Genomic DNA, 22,664 nt, shown 5'->3' with positions numbered 1-22,664 from the left:
GCGATGCAGCTCAGGATGTTGGGACCTGGTACAGTAAGGTAAGCACCCGCACATCAAATGCTTGATGGATGCTGATCTGGCTCAGAAAGTGTTTGGCATATTCCAAAACGAGTTTGCCTGCTCCAGATCTCGACTTTTCAAACTGGTGGAAGGCACCAGCAAAGACGACAACAACCGCGCTGTGTATCGTGGCATCCACGACCTCGATGGCAACGGAAGGGACGAGGCGCATCATCTTGTGAAACTCGTTGACAACGCGTTTCGAAGACGCGGGTCGACCTTGCTGCTGCAGAGCGTGCAGACCTTTGACTTCCACCGCAGACTTTCGGCGAGCGAGTATCGGTCTCCAGTAGCGCCGTCAACTATTTCTAGCAAATCAGCCTGTGGTCATAGTAACAGTGATGGTAGCAAAGACAGATTGTAACACGACACAACTCCTTATGCTCGTAGAAGACGCGAAGAAGGTGAAGAAGAAAAGTCGCGTGCGCGGCGAGAACATGGGCTCCAGTCACCTCCGAGTCCTCGAGTAGCGCTGGCCTTTTCCGCTTGGCTGTCCAACTCAACAAAGTTGGCGCCTGGGCGGCATCCTGACTGGCCGCGGCTGCCACGTTTTCCTCAGCTCCGAAGCTTCACAAGCTTCGAATGCCGGTGTTACATACACAACTTCGGCTACGACGGACCTGCATTGTACTGTAGTTTATAGAATACCAAGGTCGGCTCGTCTTTTTTCAAATCCTTGTCACCGCTCCCATATTGCCGTTGCATCATAACGTTTTCCTACGCAATGAACGAACAGCCGCCCGATTCATCAAATGGCGGATCCGATAGATCGCAAGTCAATGACAAAACATCGAAAATCGACATGCGCAGGTTGTCGCAGGCGTAAGGTGAGTGATGGTCGTGGATGATTCGCGCTTCGATTGCCCGATTCTTTGCCTTGCTGCACATCCATGTGATGCAGTGCTGATCTTATTCGAATACAGTCAAAGTGCGATGGCAAGTCCCCTAAATGCACAACGTAAGACTCGTACCGGTTGCTTTCTCCTGGAGATGTCAGGACTGACGCAGCGGGTAGCTGCATCGCATACAAGGATGAATGCGTCTATGACAAGCCGTAAGTCGCACATCCAGTTTCGTGCCATCTCGCTGACGGGCGTTTAGTCCCTCCCTGGCCTATGTACGCGCACTTGAGGATGAAGTAGAACTTCTTCGAAATCAGCTCAAGTCCTGCAAGACTCAAGTATGGGTCAACAAGTCTTCTCATCCGGAGGAAAAAAAGATTTTGCCGGCTACGTCTCCAGCTATCAGCGCAGCCTCATCTACACGACAATCGGAGCAGAGTCGAATCGGCACCTTGACCTATCGTTCTCCTCGAGCCGTCAAGTGGGAGGCAGACATCAGCGTCGATGACCGTGGCTCAATCTCCTTTCATGGATCTACATCAGCTGTTCATGAGCCACCTAATCTGGCTCAGGCTGTGCAAATGTCGCCGGAGCAGATGAAAAGCCCACGATCGCAGCATCAAGAAGAATCAGCTAGGCAGGATCTGAGGCAGAATGCTCAACAGCAACGACAGCTAGAAGACTTTGCCATTGCTAACACAGCTCCGCGTGTGAACCTGCCCAAAGAAGTATCTGAGGAGCTTCTAAAGTTCCACTGGTGCTGGATACATCCTCTATTCGTTTTCGTGTACCGGCCAGCATTTACCAGAGGAATGACTTTGGTCAATAACCAGCCTGGCTCGCCAGATCCACCCTACTACTCCGAGACACTCCTCAAAGTCGTGACCTCCCACTGTGCTCGTTTCCTGAACCATGACATCTACCAACAGCACTTTAACACAAGGTACACTCCTACAGAGTTCATGCACCAAACCACGCATGACGCTCGTGTGAGCCTTGCCATGGAGACGATGAATTCGAGTTCAATATCAACCATTCAGGCACTACTGCAGCAATCCGCTAGAGAGATTGTCTTCGGGAGAGCATCGCAAGCCTGGATGTACGGTGGCATGGCGTTTCGGATGGCTTTTGATATGGGCATTCATTTGCCGAGCGACAAACTGCAGAACTTTGTCAAAAGCCTCTCGAACGAAGACATCGAGATTCGAAAAAGACTGTTCTGGAGCTGTTACACGTGGGACAAGGTACTGAGTCTATACCTTGGTCGCATGCCAGCATTTACTCCTCTGACTGATGAGGTACCCCTTTCGTTCCTCGACGACTTTACAGATACGGCGCCTTGGTCTCCATATTACGGTGAAGCACCTGATCCGCAGGCTCGAGCATTGCCTCACTATCCGCCAACACCTGGGTACATCGTCTCGTGCTTTCAGCAGCTTAGCAAGCTTTGCATTATCATCAATGATCTCATGCAAAACATCTACTCAGCAGAGGCCGCAGGAAAGCGAACGGAGGTCACACAGCCTGCTGATGCTAAGCTAAGCAATGAAGAGCCTTTCATGAGAATATCTAGATCTTTGCATGGTTGGTGGCTAGCATTGCCTTCTCACCTGCAGGTAAACATCGACCAGATGCCTAGCCTCGCACCACCTATACACGTCATGTCGCTAAATCTACTCTATCACACAACAGTGATACTGCTTCACAGGCCAATTGTTCTAGCCGCGCAAGACGTGCGAGCTCAACACAGTGCTCGGTCCTACTCTACCTGCCTTTTCGCGGCCGGGGCCATTCACGATCTTCTCGTTCTTCAGGCTAACACATTCGGCCTGGGCCAGATCTCATATCTCAATGCTTACTGTGCATACATGGCAGCCACCATATCAGTCCTTCGTTTCGAGCGAGAGCTACGCCCTGACGAAGACCACAACGTCACATCACAGAGGATCGGTCTCGACTATCTTCTCGACGTCATATCGCGCAGTGCAAGCAACATGCCAGGCTTAAAAAGAAGCGATGCAATCATCAAGAAACGCATGAAAGGGGTGGTTGATGCCCACCTTCGTGCACATTCTCACTTCAGTCCGCACAGTGTCACTCAGAACGCCGCAGCAGTTGGTCCCTCGTCGAATCAGATGGCCCTTGCTCAAGCGAACCCTTTCCAACAGATATCGAATCCTGGTATTGGACATGTATTCGATCCGAGTCACATTGCCCAGCCAATCAAGGATGAATCAGTTACTCCTTCAATCCCTAACTCAGCACCTGTAGTCCCTTACACGACAGCCCTCCCAACAGATCTTCAGGGCCAGATGCCTTTGCCTGCTTTTGTGGATGACTTCCTTCCTGCGTTTCCAGGACAGCAATTCCCTGTTGGCTCCGATTACTACCTCGGTGGTAACAACTTCGATCCGCAAGCTCGCATGTCCCTCATGGGGTTCAACTTAGATCCACATCCCAGGCTCGACCCTAGTGCGATCAACTGGAATTTGGTCGATCATACACCGTTACCTCACGCTACACAGCCGATGTGATGAGGCACTTGCAGACCTCTTTGATCATGAATTATCGACAATCATTCGGCAGAAGGTGGTCAAGCCCCAAAAATGTTACAGGTGCGATTAATATTGATATCGTCACATGGCTGTGCATGACAGAACGCCCCACCTCAAAGCCCCCTGTTCAGCTTATGCCTATATCAGAGCACGCCATAGGGTAATCTGCTTGATTGAACAGGCCTCATTGAGCATTCGCGACGCATGTTTCGAGGTTCCGAAAGAGCGACCGACAGACTACTGGAAGACTGCAGTACGCAATATGTCATGCAGTTGAACCGCCAGACACGCGATAGAACAAGCCAATGCATCGCAAGACGCAAAAACCTCCTTATCTGGTTGATACCTAGCACTTTTCTCACGTCTTCAGTCTGGTGGACAGATTCGTATGCATCCTGAACCAGTGCGTATTGTGTCTGCGCCAAACCACCCGGGCCCGATCGATGCAGTCCCCACCATCAAGCCATCTGCAATGGGCAACACCACAATCAGACACACCAGGACGAGGCTTTATCGTTCCACATGAAGAATGAACATTCGCATTGGAGCTTCACCTCGTCTCTAGCGTCGGAGTCGTCTGCTTCTAGATATAGTGTACATCTCCACGTTCGAGGCGATGCCGAACGAGAGGAACGCAGGTCATCCAGACGGAGAGCTAAGAGCCTGTCTGAGCGGGGTAGTGAGACTCATCGAGGGGAAGTCGACGGGGGGACTTAGTGAAGTTGGGGCATGATCTAGGAAGAAGAGGGATCAAGGGTGATGTCGCCGAAAGCTAAGCCGTATGGGAAGAAGACAATGTGAAACACGCACGACTTTACATGCATGACAACGCCGCAAGAAGGGTTCCGCATATCTACGACTGAGGATATGGAAATGTTGGTCGGAGTTGGGTCCGAAGCAGAGAGGAGGATTGGTATACCTCCCATCGAGAAACATAGATGGGGCCGTGTATGGAGCTGCTCGGGGCAGCACGAAGGAAGAAACCATGAAAGCTGGATTCTCCGTTCTTTCCTACATGGGCTGGTTATGCTCGGTAGCATATCAAGGTGAGACTGCATTGTGCATTTTGATTATGCTACATGTTTGAGTGTGCTTAGCACACTAGTAGCTATTGTAACCTCTTTTGCAAACCTACTTGTAACTCTGCAGCACAACTAGCACCTGATTAACTAGCATGTGAGACTCAACTCGATTATAAAACTCTCCTATTGCCACTGATGGCCCTGATACCTCGGAATGTTGGCATGGTGGTTGCATCTTCAGAGTTCTCATCTCCTACACTGTCAGCATCGAGGTCCTCGCGCCAGAGATTTGCTTCGTCGACCGCATTAGCAGCTGCTTCTTCTTCTCTGTTGTTTGCCCCATCTCGCATCCGTCCGATCCTGAGGCCCTCGATATGTGCACTGCGGGCGAACTCGCGTTGTCTTCGTTCCCTGATGAGCAGTGCTCGTGCTGTTGGACTCATGTCTCCGGATGGTTGGCGAGGGTTGTGGCCATGTCGACTACCTGTCATTGGAGTGCGGATCATGCCTGGTGGAGCTGTATATGCTGCGTTGAACTCGTTGAAATGGTTGCCTCTTTGGAGATCCGCAGGTGTCTGTGGTTGTAGTCTTGCAGGTCTGGAGTCGTCATAGACAGTGAATGAGCCATCAAGGTACTGCTGATGCATGCGCCTTTGGGCTGTTTCAGGAGTTTTCGGCCGCAGGATCGAACGAACTCCAGGAATGGGTGGCAGTGTTGGTGATGAACGCTCGTTTTGACCTTCGAGTTGTTGCGAAGGCAATGGGGGCGAGCTCGGCAAGGATCTCTGCTCTGTAGGAGACGAAGAGCCGCCATTATTTTGTTCTTTCACCAAGGCGTTCACTTCCTCTTTCAGACGCATATAGAGCGGAGTGAAGGCCTCAGCCTCTGGTCGTAGATTCGACACCACCCGGATGGTTGTCCTTGTTGATTCAACGCTGGTTGGCAACAGCTCATCATCTAGTGACAAGTGCTCGAGTTCTTCTACAGGTGTCCTTATACCGGCTATGTCATTCTCACCAAGCTCCGATTGATCGTATGAATACGTCTGGCTGCGTGGACGATAAGTGATATTCGACCGAGGGGAGAAAGGAACCTTGATATTGAACTCTTCCGGAGGGGACTCTGAGGAAATGCCATGAGCGTATCGAAGAAGTGAACTTTGTCTCGGTGCATGTTGTTTGCTACGTTGCTCGATGCTGGTCGATTTGGAGGCCGGGTTCGTGTTGAGGGTTGGAGGGCTGACAGGTGGGGATTGTTTTGAATGATCTCTGCTGGTGATGTTGTTGTTCAACGAGCTGTTTCGTGAGTCGGATGCAGTCAATTCAGACTCAGTCGAATACAACGAGGTTGTGCAGAGATCGAAAGTGGACGGTGCAGGTGTCAAGGAGCCTCCATGCTGTGATCCTTGCTCTCCATTTTGAGCCTGTTTATCGTTGAAGTACCTGATGATCTCCTTCTTCTTGAAGCCTTGTTTCAATAGACCTTGGTAGATATCAAGCTGTTGTAGATGGAAGTTCAGGTCATTCTGTGAGATGTCAATGCCCGTAGCTGGTAGTCGGATCATTATGAAGGCAATGATAGTGGCTACCACTTTTTGGGCCAGGTAAATCACAGCCAGTGAAGGAATAGAATTGGTCACAAAACAGGTAAACCACAAGTGATTTCAGTATCATGGCGTACTAATGGCTCCTACCTTACGCTGACAGAGATCCAGTACGGCAAATGCATCCTTCTTACTCAAGATATGGGGAAGCCGCCCTCTTCATGCCTCTCCATCCTCGACAAGACATCTGGGCAAGCACGACCGGACTCATGCTGTACCATGCTACTGCTGTAGTAATTCCCGTAAAATCTGCGATGCGCCTGCGATTGAGCGTCACATCATTCTTGCCGAACTTGAATGGTAGCTTCTGCATATTTAGCCAGCATTAGATTCAGCATGAAGGTGAATAACGAGAAGGAACCTTCATCAGAACAGCTTTGCGGCCATCAAGTGCATTCCAGCGGTGTACGCGGTGTGTACGACATGTTCTGAGACACCCTGGATCACATTGTATCGATTGCTTCTCTCCTTCATCACTGTCCTTAAGTTCTGTACCTTTTGAAACTGTTTCGTGTCATTGCCGACTATCAGTGTAGGCGTGCAGAGTTGATGACCATGATGTCTCTCTGCGTGCGCGATGATAGTCGTAAGCAGAGTATTGTCGAGATTATCAACAAGATTGCTGCTCCATGGTGTAGACATGCTACGTAATGATCCGAACTAGGCGGCCAGTGGACGACACGAGCGGATACAGAACAGCTCAGCAAAGCTTGTAGGAAATTGCAGCGAGGTGTTGCAAGCCCGGTGGCCACTCTCACAGCGACAGAGAGACCTTTGGGGCACCGTTGAAGAGACTTTCGAAAGACCGAGCAAGAAGTTTGTTGGCTTTGAACCTTGATGGGGCTTGATCTCTTTGCGGGCTCCTAGGCTTGTGGGCTTGCAGTTACGGCTTGAAGACTTGCAAGGTTAGGCCGGCTTCGCATGTACCATCTCATCATTCGGAACATTGTTATTCGCGTGCTGCCATCGCAGTTCCAGTCTCGATGGATATGTTTCTGTACAGCCGTTGAGCATTTCTACTGTACGTATACTCCGTACTCACTTGCCTCCTCTGCCTAGCAGCACCGTCTTTCGTTATCGACAAAAACCGCACTCGCTTCGATAATCTAAGTCTACGTCCAAGAGAATTCGGAGACTGAATCTATCCATGTTCATACCTAGAGCTAATAAACTACGTTGACCTATACAATTTTCTACTGGCACGACGTCCCCGCAAACCGAATGTCGATTCAGATGATCATGCGATGATGCGATAAGCCTGCGACTTTGAGCACGACTATGCCACACTTTCTGCGAGTCTGAGACAACCATTCTGTCCACAGAGGCGACATCCTCAGTGTGTACGGACAACTGCCTATTAGGACTCTCACGTCACCGACTGCGGCCTAAGCCACCGAGACCCTCCAGACAGTACGGCATCTGACACCGGCCACCTAACACCATGAATGATCTATCTCTGGGCCGACTGCGGATTGCCAATCCTGATGACTCGTCGCCCGAAACACCTCTCCAGCCTCAGACGTCGTCGAATGCGCTGCCCTCTTTGCCTGCCGTGTCACCGCTTGCCAGCACTGATGCCGAGGGCTATCTTGGGAATCAATACACGAATGACCAACCTGTGTCACCCCCAGCCGAACAGCAGACACCGCAGAATAGCTATGTTACTCCTTCCCAAACCGACCAGCCTCCTCCAAGACAATACTCTCAGCGACGCATCGAGAGATACCCCCAGAAGTCAGATCTTCCATTGACTTACCAGGAACAACAGCAGGCCCAGTTCCCTCAGTATCCTGCCATGATGCCGCAAAATATACAAGATCGAAGCCAGCAGTCAAGCCGGCCTACGTCCATGTACTACACACAGCTGCCCGTCAATAACACTGGGAACGGGCTCACAAGACAAGGTTCGCGCAGAAGAGAGGGCACTACCGCCTCAAGCACACCTCAGCGAAGTGTATCAAGGAGAACTCCACAGACAGACACATATGGTGAGAGGCCATACCGGTCAACACCACAAAACAGCCAGGCCAGCGGCATACCTCAGCGACATCCATCTCGTAACATGCAGTCTTCAAGGTTCGGTTCGACCCCAACAAACCAGACACCACTTTCGAGCACTCCCAACTCCGTAGTCGGCCTGTCTACTTCTCCTTATGCACTCGAGGGAGGACCATTGTCTAGTGCGGAAGAATGGCAAGATAGAGGTGCAGCAACGGGTGTGCAGAGAGAGTATGACGCCAATGGTCAGCCTGTGTTGAAGGCCATCAAAAAAGGCGTCAAGGATTTCGATTTTGGCACAACACTAGGAGAAGGCTCATACAGTACCGTGCTCGCTGCACTAGACAGGAGTACACAAAAACAGTATGCAATAAAAGTCCTAGACAAAAGGCATATCATTAAGGAGAAGAAGGTAAAATACGTGAACATCGAGAAGGAGACCTTGAACAGGTTAACAGACCATCCCGGCGTTGTAAGACTCTACTACACTTTCCAAGACGAGCGGTCGCTCTACTTTGTGCTCGATCTCTGCGCTGGAGGAGAACTGCTGTCAGTACTCAAGCGCATGACGACCTTTGACGAAGACTGCACGAGGTTCTATGGAGCACAAATCTTGGACACAATCTCGTACATGCACAGCAAAGGAGTGATACATCGTGATCTGAAGCCTGAGAATGTCCTGATGGACGATCAACAGCACATCAAGATTACCGACTTCGGTACTGCGAAAATGCTCGAGGCGCATCAGGATGCATCAGGACGGACGTACTACGACTCAGATGCTGGACAGTTACGCGACCGTGCCACCTCCTTCGTCGGGACCGCAGAGTATGTCAGTCCAGAATTATTGACCGACAAAAATGCTTGCAAGGCCAGCGATCTGTGGGCATTTGGATGCATAATATACCAGTTGCTTGCTGGTCGTCCGCCATTCAAGGCCGCAAACGAATACTTGACCTTCCAGAAAATTGTTGCCCTGGAGTACGATTTCCCTACTGGATTTCCAGAAACAGCCCGCGATCTGGTCGAGCGACTTCTCGTCCTGGATCCTCACCTAAGGTTATCACTCGAGAACATCAAAGCGCATGACTTCTTTCGAGGCATAAATTGGGGTCGCGGTTTGTGGAGGGAGAAAGCCCCTCGCTTAAGGGCATATGTGCCTCCACCAAGGGCGCCTATCAAACTGAACGGTGGCGATGACGGCTTTGGAAACGCTGGCGAGCCAGGACACAGCACACAACCGACCATGATGCCACCTGTGAATGGTTCGAAACCTGCAAAACCAAGGGTCATCACGGAACTTCCTCCGCCTAGTCAGCTGGACATCGAATGGTCACCTGTGCTGACGAAGAACAATGAGCGTATACTCAAGCTTGGTAACCTGTCCGTCAATATGGCGCAGGGACCACGCAGTCCGGGTAATGACGGCGGCAGTAAATTCTCGAGATTCTTTGGGGGTAACACAACCAAAAGAAGGCAACGTCTGGTGATGGTGACGTCGAGTGCTCGAATCATAATTGCAGCAGCCGGCGGTGAAGAGAAGAAGTCGAAATCGGAGATCAACCTGCTAGCGCCTGGCACAGAGATATTAAGCTCGATGGATTCGAAGGGAACGACACACTGGACCGTGAGCACAGTAAGTGAATGACGGCCGATCTTTCTTATTGATAAGCTAACTTTTCGCAGCGCGACAAGCACTATACCTTCGAAGAAGTCCTGTCCAAATCCTCCGACATGAATCTTTCTGCCATATCCACCAAGGAATGGCTCGAAGCCGTCGACAAAGCTAAAGAATTCGTGAACACACAATCACAGATTCGCAATGCCCAAGCAGACGAAACTCTGACGCCGGGTGTCCTCAGCCACGCAAACACCTACCAAGAACACACCGATTTCGAACATTCCTCACCGCCGACGCAGAGTCATAGAGGGATTCTGCAAAAGCAAAATACACAAATGGGAGACAATGACTCCCTCAAAGGTCGCAAGCGATTTAGCAAGCGGCAAAGCAAGAGCGGGCTAACGGCAGTATTCTGATCGAGCCACGCACAAAACGCAACACATATGCGACGTGAAGATCGCAACCTCTGGAACTTGATTTTTGGTCTACCGAACCCCAGCAGCATTTATTCATAATTGATTTCAGCGGCATTCCCTTTTGTCTTAGTGTGGTTCAGCATCAGTGCGTTTAGCAGAAGTCATAGCGATGAAGAAAGTTGTCTATAATTGGTTGGTGTTCTAATTGTGCATTATGATGAGGCGGGTGAGAACTTTGTATAGAGAGACGATACCATATTATTGTGATGGAAGAGGTGGCACATACCACCCTCGCAGCGGGCAGTTGAGGAAATAATACTATTAGGCATCAAGCCAAAAGTACAGGCTATCTATACCTTCCTGAGTAATGATGAAAAGAACCTGCAAGGTGTGCATCCAGAAATCGTGGCTGTGAAAAAATGATCAACCATCTTGCATTCAGCTGCCACATTTCACAATCCCAGTTTATGAATCTCATTGTCCATTGGGTACGCTTGCCTGCCAGCGTCCAAGGACAAAGAGGCCAGCGAGTCACCTGCTGCATGTTTCGGGGCTCTTGATCGCTGCTGGTTCGGATCCAAACCTTTGGACACAGATCGTTGGCGGGATGTCCGAGCTAGCCTAACGGGGCTTGGAGCACGCTTGGAACTAAACTTAATTAGCAACGGTTATGCACGGTGAAGGCGAGCTCTGCAGCAGATCCTGGTGGAGGACTGATGCTGTTTCGGAGTGTTCATGCTGGCTGCCGTGTCATGGCGTGTCTTTGTTGTGGTTGAGATGTCGATGGAGGTGTCTGGTACATCTCAGAGTCGGTACTTGCGATTTCTATTCCACGATCTGGTGATTTCTCATTACAGAGCTGCGGCGATTCTTCGATTACCAACACCATCTTTGCGCTCATACAGGACCACCGCGACCAGCAGGCAATCCGAGGTGACGTAGGCAATACATTTTGCTCTCGAGGCGACGAAGTAGCGCGCGACTTTATCGAACCTACACGACTACCTTACCACGCGATCTATGAAGAGTTGCCGGTTTGCGCAGTAGATTCTGGGCTGGTGCCGTCTTGAGACCATACGACTATGCGGCGAAAAGTCATATGAGTGCACCTACCATCACATCCTTGGGAGGTGCACGGAACGCCTGGAGAAACCCGACAGATAACCTCACGAACATGGTGTCGCATGCAGAAATAGCAGAGAGCTCGAGGAGAGCACCATCAGTAACATCACGAAGTAGCCGGAATCGACATCACCAAAGCAGGACACGACATGGCGCACCGTCATATCCTTCCCAGAACGAGTTCCCTTTCTTCGCGCAAACTGGAGATGTCGAGATAGTGGTTGAATGCGATGGGCAAGAGAAGCGATATCTGCTGCATAGACTTATGCTCGCACAATTCTCCGGCTTCTTCGATGCTGGAATGAGCGATGAGTGGTCAAGGACGCATGCGCAATTACTTGCGAGCGAGAAGAGGCCGGAACAGGCGCAAGCGCTGAGCATAATAGGTGAAGAGCATTCGGGATCAGAAGTTTCGGGTTCTGCCTCGACACCATATATCATACCTGAGCAGGCGAGCAGAACAGCATCAAGTCAGAAGAGATGGCGCTATGAGCTGAATTGGGCTACTGTCAACGACGACGAAGAGCCGATATTAGTACAAAAAGCACCGCAATACCAACAATTCACACCAACATCAGCGCCGCCACCGGTAGCCGCACAAGCGAGACCGAAACCACCATCCTCAACATCCCACTCCTTCTTCCGCTCCATGGCGAATTTGTCGCGCCCATCACACGTTGGACACGCTTCCCAATCAGCAGCGAATCTCTCCGTGCCACCGGATCCAGCGCTGTCAAACCCATTAATACGAGACTACGACAACCTCTTCCGCTCCTTCTACAACTACGCGCCGATCCTGAACACAGTCAACATCGCCAGTGCGTACGGCGAATGTAAATCCCTGCTCGGTCTAGCGGATATGTACGATGCACTGGGTGTCGTGGGACCAAGGGTAGAGCACCATCTGCTCGCTTTCTCGAGTCGCCTGTTCAAGCAGATCGCAAAGTACCCACCCAGCTACCTGAAACTCGGCTATCTGGCGAGATCGAAGGTCATCTTCTCGGAAGCACTTACGCATGTGGTAGGGCAGTGGCCGGCTGCACAGCCGTATCTCAAGCCGGGAAATGCAGGCACGGGCTATGAAGTGCCTTTAGCTGTACTAGACCTGATAGAGGACAAAGTCGACGAACTGGAAGAAACCAAGTCGAAGGTTGAAGCGAAGTTGTTCAGACTTACACTTACCACGAGTCGAGGCGAACGCGTAAATCCCAGCAACGACTACCTCGGCTGGCTCGCAATGAGTCTCTTCCGCCAGTGGATCGCAGAGAACACAACGCCCGAAGTCAGAGGGATACTCAAGAACACAGGGAATGCCAATGCCTCAAGACCAGGGAGTAACCAGTCGGCCGCCCCGCCAAGCGCGACACAAACCAGCCTCCCGGCGCAGCCACAAGCGCAACAAGCGCAACAACCACCCGCACCCGCAGTCCAAACAGGCAAAATCTACAGACTCATAGGCAACACAAACGCTCAATCCTACCTCCCACACGAGGAACTCAAGCGCTTCCTTAAACTTCAGCCCGTGGGTACATCCTCAGGGAGCGGTTCATCGCTATACACGCGGGATAACCTCAGACGGTTCGAGCGGAAAATGGATCAGTTGAAGAATATTGCGCGGGACATGGTTAAGCCGTTGACGAGGAATTGTTTGGAGTTGGATGTTAGGGCTATGGCTGATGGGCAGGGTGGGGGGTTGGGGTATTTGACTTGTGTTAAGGTTGAGGAGGAGGATATTCCTTGGTGATAGGGTGGGTGGTTGGGGAATGAGGATGTAGAGAGTGGCAGGGAAGAGATGGAAGCACAACGTTCGTTACGATTTCATGATGTTGGATGATTTGTATGTTTGATATGCTTTATGATTGTGGTTCTAGTTCGGCATTTTGGCAGCGAGGCGATGACGATACCCGGTCTGATGTTTGGTTTTCTTGTTGGAGTATGTGAGCAATATGAGGAGCAGGATAACAGGCCTGTGATATAGTTATGCAGATATGTTACCTTGCGAAACCTTCCTGCCACGTCCGCTTCTCGATAGGAGCTCATCATGTCTCGGAGATGACAGAGCTTGAGCAGGTCCTCAGGAGGCAGTTCGGAAAGGTAGTGAAGCACATCAAGTAAGAGTGGAGCTGCAGTCGTTCGTTCGGCCAAATATTGAAGGAATCTCCGTTTGTAAGCATAGGAGTCTGCGCGTGCACACCGGTTAGTACCTGATGCACGACCTAACACCTACCTCAGTGAAGATACCACGATCAGCGCTGGAGGCGTCAACTAAGCAGAGCTGGAGCTCACCTTGATCTTGCGGAGACGCCTAACAGCCAAAGCAGATAAGTAGGATTTTGGTCATGTAGGATGCTGTTGGCTCATCGACTAGTAAGTGTTGCTCTCATCAGCAGTCGGAGACATACCATGTTGGCCCGGTGCCATATACACGGATGATAAAGCCTTGCATAGTACAATGTCCTGCCATGCCATCGGTCCAGAACTCCCATCGGTGATGACTAGCCTTGACAAAGCTGCCTGAACACTTTACTCCTTTTACCATGTTCGCGTCCAATTTGTTCACGGCTACCATCATAGCTGCAACTCTCATTCCCACCACCATCGCCACCACACCGTTCGACAACTGGGAGCACGGCCGTGTAGCTCTAGAAGATGTCAGCATCCACTTCCGCTACACAGGCAGCGGTCCACCTCTCCTCCTCGTCCATGGCAACCCCCAACACAGCCTAACCTGCAACACATCGGCCCCATCCTCGCCCAAAACTACACCGTCATCGCACCCGACAATCGTGACGCCGGCGACTCCAGCATCCCACCAAACATCAACTACACCGCCGCAGCCTCAGCATCCGATCTCAAAGGCGTCCTAGACTTCCTCAACATAACCTCCACCTACGTCTTCGCGCACGACAAAGGCGCAGGCATGGCCGCAGCTCTTGCAATCCAGCACCCCGATCTCGTTCAATGCCTCGTTTTAGCCGAATACGCCCTCCCCGGTTTCGGATACGAGCAGACTTCAGCTCCAGCACCGTATTGGGACACCTACCAGAATTGGCAGCTGGCGTTCTTCTCCGTGCCTGACCTGGCTGAATTTCTGATGCGTGGGAAGGAGAAGCAGTTCCTCGAGTGGTATTTCTTCCACGGAAGCTATTCGGGCCCGGAGAGTTTTAGCCAGGATACGGTGGACCGGTATGCGAGTAGTATCTCGAAACCGGGGTTTCTTAGGGCGATGTTGGGTCCACTTGCGGCGAGGACGGTATATGAGGATGCGACGTTCTTCCGGGCACATTTGAACGGGTCGACGTTGGAGGTGCCGCTCTTGGGTTTGGGTGGTGAGGCGAGTCTTGGCTTAGAACCCTTATTGCAGGCGTCCTTTGCGCCTGTTTCTGCGAACTTGGAGGTTGATGTGGTACCGAAGGCTGGTCATTGAATCGGTGAGTATTTTGATGTAACCTACCTTAGGTGTGTTTGGCTGACATTGTCGTAGCCGACGAGAAGCCGACATGGGTAGCAAATCGCGTCGCACGATTCTTGGCGCAAGACAATTCGATTTTGGCTGGTGTTGATCTATCTTGGCTGGAGGGTGTGGTTACTCTCAATGTCGGATTCTATGGCACTCAGGCGAACAAGGCTCTAGGCCAGCTCTTGAGTTGAGCTCGATAAATGACACATGGTCGCTGTAGCCGAACAAAACAGAGGTTCCGCCAGCTTACTTCATTCGAGCAACAGGCTCAATACATGATATCGATATGACCTGAGCCAAACACGTAGGAAAGTACAGTAGATAAAGCTGGCTGATGCCGGCTTGTGGCAAAGTAGCTACGCAGCAACAAACGCTGACAACTACAACAAGTCAGAAAATAAATACACTCACTACGCACAATATCATCCGGAGTAGTTCTCATTTGTGGAGCTGGAGGTGCAGGCTGTGTAGCAGCCTTTTGGCTCGTTGAGAATGGTTTCGAAGTTGTTGTTGTTGAACGATCCAAAGCTGAGCAAAAAGCCGGACAATGGATCGAAATTGAGGAGCCAGCGAGCAAAGTTGTGAAAGCGATGGGCATCCTGAGGCAAGGGACACAGCTCCGTGATGGCTTAGGGGTCCTCTTGGCGCTCGGTTGAACTCCGGTAACGTGGAAATCTTTCTTCATAGTTTTGAAAGACAAAGTTTGTGGTCACATGACAAACATATCGAGCTGCGACTCGACTGTCCTGGCAAACGTGGTCTAGCGGTTATGATTTCTGTCTAACAGCTCGCTCAACGCAAGTTTGCCGTAACACAGAAGGTTCCCGGTTCGATTCCGGGCGTTTGTAGAAGAACTTGAGTCCAATGCCTTCGGAACCGCATCTTTTTTGCATTTCTGCTGATTCAACCTTCAATCTCACGGCAGAGATCTTTTGCAAGACACCCGATTTAGCTACGGCAGGTGCTGTACGCGATGAGGAGAGAGTGATACCTGATATCTCACTCGAGGGCTACGAGCAGTTACGGAAGGAGTATAAATGCCACCAGCGTGTACGCAGGATGATTCTCTTGGAGCACGGGGTATGTTTGAGTACAGCCACGATGCCGCCAGCCAGGCGTTGTGGTTTGCCTATCTTGAACGCTGCGTAGGCGTCCTCGCATCACCCGAGTGCCGAATGCCATGGTGTTCGGGGTGTCTATGATTGTGTGGTCCGAGTGGCTCCTGACCGCCACGCCATTCGTTCCAGCGCTCTAGGGGGGCACCGTAGCACGGTTTGTCGCGAGCAGTTACGAGGAGAGTCAGTCGCGCGGCTGGCGGGCGCACTGCGGGCCAAGCAGGACGGGAGGACGTTCGCATTGCTTGCTTCAAGTTGTTGTGGTGCGGAAGCAAGTCCATCATCCTCAATGTTGACTACCCGCACTTGCGCGCTTCGCACTACCATCTTGCTCCTTGACGAAGCCTGCTTCGATGATTATTTCCTTTTCACGCTGTTCAGATATCAAATCGTCGTTCTTGAAGGGCGCACATATCAACAAGGGAACCAGGAATCCAAGTCGATGGCCAACGTCGCCGAGATAGGACATGACGGCGATCTGGTTGAAGTCTTCACTCCCGTCTCTGGAGGACTTCCGCAGTAACTCCTTGATGATCCGGCGGTGAACTTTGTGATCAAATTCCGGCCTCTTCTTGGGATAGTCGTCCCATGTGGCATCCCTCACAACGTTGCCCCGAAAAGCTTCCTTCGTCTCGTCTGAAATGTGTGACTGTAGAACGAACCTCTTCGTATGAACGCTGATGAGTGGCTGATCAGAGTGCCAATTCGGTGTGTCAGGGGTATTGCTCATCGTCACTGGTGATGTGCTGTATGAGGAGAGAGAAGTTCTGACTAGGCTGGTGCTATGCCATATGCCCATAACAGATTGTTCTGATTGTTGTGTTTGCGAAACGCCAATGCTTTGTGCTTGGTAGCCTGACTATGTTTGTCCAGCCGAACGGCAGTCTGGCAAGCTCTCCGTCCTAATGTAGCATGTTTCAAGGACGGATGGAGACTCGTTCTGGTCCGGCCTCCGCATGCTGAACTTGCTATGACATTGATGACCGATATGTCCTTGCGGGCGATATGAGAAGGTAATCCAGGCTCTGAGCGGAGTCATCAGCTTCTCTTCACCTGAATCATGGTTGGAGCGTGCCACAGAGGTGGGCCTGCCAACCTCAACAGAATGCACCTTCTGTCCCGAAAGCCATCCACCTTTTTGAGGGCGATATTGTGGAAAGGAGATGTAGAACACCATCATGACCTCGCATTGTGTATATCTGTCTTGAGCAAAGCCTCAGACCCACTGCATGACATTGTCGCTGGAGTCGTTGCACTTTGCGGAGATGTCTGATTCCAGAGCGGTTCCTCTAGTCCTGGTCTTGGTTGGATGGCAGGCGCCGCTGATCTTACTGAAGTCGTGAAAGGAGAGGGCGATCATGTTGATGAGTTTCGCTGCAGACTCCAAGTCATCTTGAGGTAGGCAATCGGGTGGAGATGCTGACACTATGGCACAGACATGAGTCGTCCGAACGAGCGGTGGCTTGGGCCCAATGCTGCAGCTATGGTTTCATTAGCATTGACATCGGTCGCAGTGAGCAAGTTAGCGAACGCACCTCGATGGAATTTCGCCAGACTGCAAAAGCCGCTTTGCCTTCACGGTCGCGGCCAAGGTGCGCCGAGGCTTGCGTCGCTGCTGCATTCCCCGTACCATGCAGTGCTGTCCAATTTTGAAACCCACTTTCCAGTTGATGGTACATGTCCAAAGGAAGTTGAAGAACGTGGCTTGCAGTGGTATGGTGACTTGTTGGATCCAGCTGACGGCTTGCTATTCCTTTAGCAGGATGACTCGGTAGGAGGCGACATGCTGCGTGCTCTTGTTTTGGCAGCGAGGCTCACTCTGGTTTGTAGATTCTCGGAGGAATGTGGTCTGGCTTGGTCCAGGCTGGATAAAATGCTAGCATTCCTTGCAGGATGTCCATCTGCGAGCTTCAAAAGGTGACATACAGCCTTCAAAGGCCGCGTAGAGCATCTTCTGGTAGAACTCGCTCCGTGCTGATTTGTGACTGGTCGGATAAGGATCGTCGAACAGTCATGTGGCTGAGCTGAATCATGTGCTGACACTGAATGTTGGTGTACAGTTGATGCTTCTCACGGAGTGCTCGGCGGTTGACCAAATATCGATACATGCGCTCATGATCAAGATCTCGAGCCCAGCTGATAGGTTGTACGCTCCATGGCAGCCACCCTGAACTCTTCGTCCTTGAACAATATAATCTGTTGCGGACAGCAGTCATGTGGCAAGCCTTCTCATCAGCGTTCCTCTTTGTGACCGACCCCTCGCATCTCTTTCTACTCTCACTGCCTCGATAACTCATGCTTTGGCTCCTTGAGCTAATGTGTGCTTTTCGTATATTGTGTCCTATCCCGTGCTGATGTGTTCTCTCTCCGTACTGGTGTGTTCTTTCTCCGTGCTGGTGTGTTTCCTCTGCGAACTGATTCGAATCGCTTGGATTTCATTGTGATGTGACAATCTTGTCATCTGCTTTCTCAGGATGTTGGTCGATAGCAGATTGTTCTTCGTGTGAGCGGGATGTCATTGATGATCTGACATAAGCTTTACTTGCGAGACCAGTATGAACTGTGGCTTCACTAGTGTAACCGGGGTAAGCGAAATTGTGTGATTTGATCGCTGTCGATGAAGTTGCGTTGGACCAGATCGCTTTTGCTCAAAGACGATCTGGAGCCCCAACATCTACGCCAAGGTGCAACTTTGTTGGGGTCCCGGTGCGCTTTTCTGGCCCCCTTTGGGTACTGGGGGTTTCGTTCCGCGGGATTGTCGATACGGCTATTTCTAGCCCGAGAGGGTATTCCTATCTCTTCGCTTTCTCTGGAAGAGATTTTGCAGTTTATAGCCCGCCGGCTTTTCGATGGATTCCGGGGAGGAAGACCCGGCCGGAGAAGGGAGGAGAGGAGGAGTGGTGGGGAGGTCGTCGACGGAGGAGGAGGAGAGAGGAGGAGCGGGATGGGGATATATTTCCCCTAAACCTTCCAGAGCTTCTCTAATCTCTTCAATCGAAGAGGTCAAAGACCGCATCTCTTTGATGGCGGCCCGGTCATCTCGGCCACGAAGGCCATCAAGCCGCTCCTGCAGCATATATAAATCTCTTTTGTGCTGGCTTTTTGCCAACACATCCTTGCTCATCTTTCTGGCCTTCTTGGCCCGCCAATACTCCCGCCAACCCGGAGACCAGAACATCCTATAAAGGCCCTTAAAGAGCCCCGCGAGCGTCCCCTTCTAGAGCGACGAAAGGACAACCGCAAAAAACAAGATCCAGGCACACGCCAGGGGGGTGCTGGCGGACCCGGGCACAACATAGTCGTAGACTGCCCTGCACCGTTCCGTTAGCTACCACTCATCATGATGGATCACAATAGACTTACACGACGCCAGGAAAAAACATGCTGCTCCAGAGAGCAAAAAACACCGCAACGTAACACGACGGAGTCGCCATCGTGATTGCTGTGCTGGTGAAGAAGAAGAAAGGAAGAACAGAAGCGGAACAGAAATTGTATTCACCTCTATGAGCCAATGCCGCAGTCTGGCGGAGCCAATCTGCACCATTCTCATTGGATCTGCTCCTTGACTAGAAAACTCGTGCCCTAGGCAACGATGACATACTGTCTCCCAGCCATGCCTCCCACGTAGTCCCATGTAGCACTCACCAGAGCACATCATGAGCTTTGAGCCTATTCTGTTAGCATTGTTAGCAGCGCGGCCCTTGCTAAGGCCAGGCGCCATGGCCGTAGCTTCCTGCTTGAAGGATACGGCACCTGCCCAGAAATCAAGCTAATTGTGTGCTTCTGCTGCAGGCATGAGTTGTAATAACATGAACACCGACTTACCACAATATGGCGGGTAGCAAATTGAACAGAAAACTTGACAAGCACAGCGAACAACCAAGCATTGGTTGGTATTGTACCACAGCTATGCAGCGACAACACGTGCCCTCGCCGGATGCTTCTGTGGATATCACGAATACCACGGCCATTGCTCGACAATACCCTAGCTAGGGCGAGGACAGGCTTGCAGCGGGCAGTGGTAGAAGCAAGAGCTTCGTGACAGCTCTGAATGCACTCAGCCCAGAGCATATTGGGATCCTCCAAACTTCGTTGTACAAAAGTGATGTTGACCGAACAAAAGCATTGAGAAGGACTACCACCACGAGCTGTGACCCATGGAAGAAAGCAAATGTTTGACTAGAGACGTATGGAGTCTCTGAGGGCTATCGTCATGGCGACATTGCCGCGATTGGGATGCAATATTCGGCGACAGGCATGGCAAGCCGCCAACTCGAAGTGAGGATGGGCGAGTTCGAGATGCTGTGAAATGATACTGACCACTGCTGGAGCAGTGAAGACGTGTCGAGAGGATGAAGCGTGAAGTAAGTTTTTGCTTATGCTGATAACACGTGCATTTCTGGGTCATTGATGCCGGAGCAATTCCGCTCGACGCGATAACCGGACCAACGATCAACCGCGTTTACTCCTTACCAACCTCCTTGAGCCTGACGAGAATGCCATGGTATAGTCCACGAAACTGCTATTGAGAGAGGGTTGTAAGATTGACATAGCAACCGAATGGCTATGCTCGCGCGAGAGGGTATCCAACGGCCTGGCCGGGATAAGCGAGACAAGATGTCGTATGCCATTGGTATGCCTTGAAAGCAAATGGTCCAGCAGCCTTTGGCGAAGGACTAGCAACCCGAGGATTGACACATATCAAGACCATGCAACAGGACCTAAATACGTTGAAGAGAGGCTTCCATTACAGGCTACGCCGATGTTGATCTACGTTCCCTTCCGAGCTTCAGGAGAGCAATCCAGAAGCCACATGGCAGACTATCCGACGGACTACAGTCAAAGCACTACGGAATTAACGCCAGTCGTCGAGCGCTCATGAGAATTCATGGATGGAATAGAAGGGATGGTACAACGATGCAGTAATTCTAAAGAGATGACGAGACACAAAGAGCACGCATGATGCACTCAGCAACCTAAGCCATGGCTACCACTCCTGTGTGCCATTCTGACCTTCAAGCCATGTTCCTCGATGGCTTTCCACAGACAGCTTTACCATGAACGGTCCAAACGTGGCCGTAAGAAAGCGAATTTCTGGGTCTATCACCAACTTCTGCTAATTATCTACCGTAACCCAGGGTGACGACATGCCTGAAAAGCCTTTTCTGCCTCACTGGAGAACGTTCTCCAACGATCAGGGATACTCCGGATTGGAGCATCGTGGTGGTCTATAGAACTTCGGTGGGTAGTAGCTCCATTTCCCTTCGCAACTCAGATCCCAAAGTATCATACAACAAGTAGCTTTTTTCCACACCAATTCATTGCTCTTCAGGTCGATCTTCTCGTCCTGGTGATGACCCAGATAATCATAGCAGCCTTGCGTCAATATGCAGCAGCGAGGAGGTCCGTCGCCTCGTGGCGCGACGTTCGTGTCGTTGAGTGTGGAAGGAGCCAGATCGAATGTGCCGAGTTCCGGAATGTCTTCCAACTGAAGGCTAAACCCGGCTGTATCATTGGCGTCGGCTGTCTCAGGTGGGTGCGACACGAAGGTCTTCGAGCTCTGTCCAACAAGCTGTCAGCTGTCTCGTCCTGAACCACAGACAGTTCAACATGTCAAGGCATACTCACGTTCATCGTCACCATACACCTTCGATACCTTTGCTCGTCGACCTCCTTGAGCGGCTCACAATCTCCTTGTAGCTGTCGATGAGCTATTTCATCGTGGTGAGGCATGTGCGAGGTGTCGAAGTGAATCTGCCTCTTCGGCCATGGCTGGAAGCCAGGACACTGTCGGTGCATGCACGGTTCATCTGGAAAGAGTGGCTGGCAGTCTACGTAAGCCTTAGCAGCGACTACCGCCACGAGGCTGTATAAAACGACCAAGCCGAAGAGCTTCATCTCGTCTTTCGAGATCGGGGCAAGACCGCTGTGCTGATATGAAATGGACGATGGTTTTTGTACGTGCGAGAAAATTGATTGATCAGCATGAAGAAAATCATGCCAATGTGCAAGCTACTATTGGCGTACCATATCTCTACTATTTAGTGAGCAAGTTTCGTTCGCCCCACCAATGTCCGGACACCAAGCAGATATATGGAAAATCTCGCTAAAGACACCCCTTATCCATCAATCCATGCTCCGACGTGTTACAATCCTGCCCTGTCTACCAGACACAGTTCCAACTCAAACTTGCCATCGATCCTCTCCATCATCACCACGACCGACTTCCATCCCAGATTCCCCAAGTTCCTGCCTGCCATCCCGGCGCTGGTCTCGTCCACCCCTGGTTCCCATACCCACCAATGGGATAGTGTCCATAGTGTCTCGGTGGGCCAGTGTTCGTGTAATTTTCGTTCACTTGCCAGCTCGTCCCACCGACGATGGGGAGACTAACAGGCCGTGGTGTGCCGTGAGAGCCTGCATACGCGTTCCAGTCGACAGTTTGCCCAGGGCGCCAGGGCTGAGGGCCTTGGTAGTAGTTGTTCTGGAAAGGATATGGGTAGGACATTCTTGCAATTTGTGTTGTTGTGTTCGAAAGCCTGGTTGGGTTAAGTTGAGGATGTGCTGGCTAGCCGAAGGCATTGATGATGACAGGCATTATACCACATCGCCGCGAACGGCGAGCAAGTCTGTTGGACGGACTCCCCTCAAACAGCGCATGACAGAACAAAAATGAGAGCCTTCGACAACGTCCCAACGTCAACCGTTCGCACCGCGTTTCCATAGCAATCGAGTGGTCTTCCACCAAACCACACCCCCTTTACCGTTTGCATTCATCTTGTTCGTCCATCCGCCGGTCTTGCCTATCTCATCTGCAGAGTAGCTTCACCTTTGCCATTGAGTACATTA

General features: G+C 51.3%; 6 protein-coding genes and 1 non-coding gene across 7 annotated transcripts; 5 read left to right on the top strand and 2 right to left on the bottom strand.

Moving 5' to 3' along the window:
* Positions 1 to 784: 784 nt before the first annotated feature.
* PMZ80_007554 (uncharacterized protein) lies at positions 785 to 3,436 on the top strand (the record flags this gene model as incomplete). Its single annotated transcript, XM_064875961.1, has 3 exons — positions 785 to 882; positions 1,076 to 1,114; positions 1,162 to 3,436. 3 exons carry the CDS (start codon positions 785 to 787, stop codon positions 3,434 to 3,436), a joined length of 2,412 nt encoding a protein of 803 aa, XP_064728225.1.
* Positions 3,437 to 4,649: 1,213 nt separating this feature from the next.
* Positions 4,650 to 6,044, bottom strand: PMZ80_007553 (uncharacterized protein; the record flags this gene model as incomplete). Its single annotated transcript, XM_064875960.1, has 1 exon — positions 4,650 to 6,044. The coding sequence occupies one exon, from the start codon at positions 6,042 to 6,044 to the stop codon at positions 4,650 to 4,652; it is 1,395 nt and encodes a 464-aa protein (XP_064728224.1).
* A 1,480-nt stretch (positions 6,045 to 7,524) lies between these two features.
* PKH1 (serine/threonine protein kinase) lies at positions 7,525 to 10,118 on the top strand (the record flags this gene model as incomplete). The annotated part of the gene is made up of 2 exons (XM_064875959.1): positions 7,525 to 9,717; positions 9,768 to 10,118. The coding sequence occupies 2 exons, from the start codon at positions 7,525 to 7,527 to the stop codon at positions 10,116 to 10,118; spliced, it is 2,544 nt and encodes an 847-aa protein (XP_064728223.1).
* Positions 10,119 to 11,292: 1,174 nt separating this feature from the next.
* On the top strand, positions 11,293 to 12,984 carry PMZ80_007551 (uncharacterized protein; the record flags this gene model as incomplete). The annotated part of the gene is made up of 1 exon (XM_064875958.1): positions 11,293 to 12,984. One exon carries the CDS (start codon positions 11,293 to 11,295, stop codon positions 12,982 to 12,984), a length of 1,692 nt encoding a protein of 563 aa, XP_064728222.1.
* Positions 12,985 to 13,777: 793 nt separating this feature from the next.
* PMZ80_007550 (uncharacterized protein) lies at positions 13,778 to 14,667 on the top strand (the record flags this gene model as incomplete). Its single annotated transcript, XM_064875957.1, has 2 exons — positions 13,778 to 13,785; positions 13,917 to 14,667. 2 exons carry the CDS (start codon positions 13,778 to 13,780, stop codon positions 14,665 to 14,667), a joined length of 759 nt encoding a protein of 252 aa, XP_064728221.1.
* A 782-nt stretch (positions 14,668 to 15,449) lies between these two features.
* PMZ80_007549 lies at positions 15,450 to 15,548 on the top strand. The gene has a single exon. It is a non-coding gene; the product is annotated as a tRNA-Val (tRNA).
* Positions 15,549 to 16,101: 553 nt separating this feature from the next.
* PMZ80_007548 (uncharacterized protein) lies at positions 16,102 to 16,545 on the bottom strand (the record flags this gene model as incomplete). The annotated part of the gene is made up of 1 exon (XM_064875956.1): positions 16,102 to 16,545. The coding sequence occupies one exon, from the start codon at positions 16,543 to 16,545 to the stop codon at positions 16,102 to 16,104; it is 444 nt and encodes a 147-aa protein (XP_064728220.1).
* Positions 16,546 to 22,664: the final 6,119 nt, after the last annotated feature.

This window comes from Knufia obscura, assembly GCF_036327395.1.
Source record: "Knufia obscura strain CCFEE 5817 isolate CBS 148926 chromosome Unknown scaffold_9, whole genome shotgun sequence".
Classification (NCBI taxonomy): domain Eukaryota; kingdom Fungi; phylum Ascomycota; class Eurotiomycetes; order Chaetothyriales; family Trichomeriaceae; genus Knufia; species Knufia obscura.
Note: the sequence above shows the minus strand (reverse complement) of the source record. Positions and strands in the feature narration are given on the sequence as shown.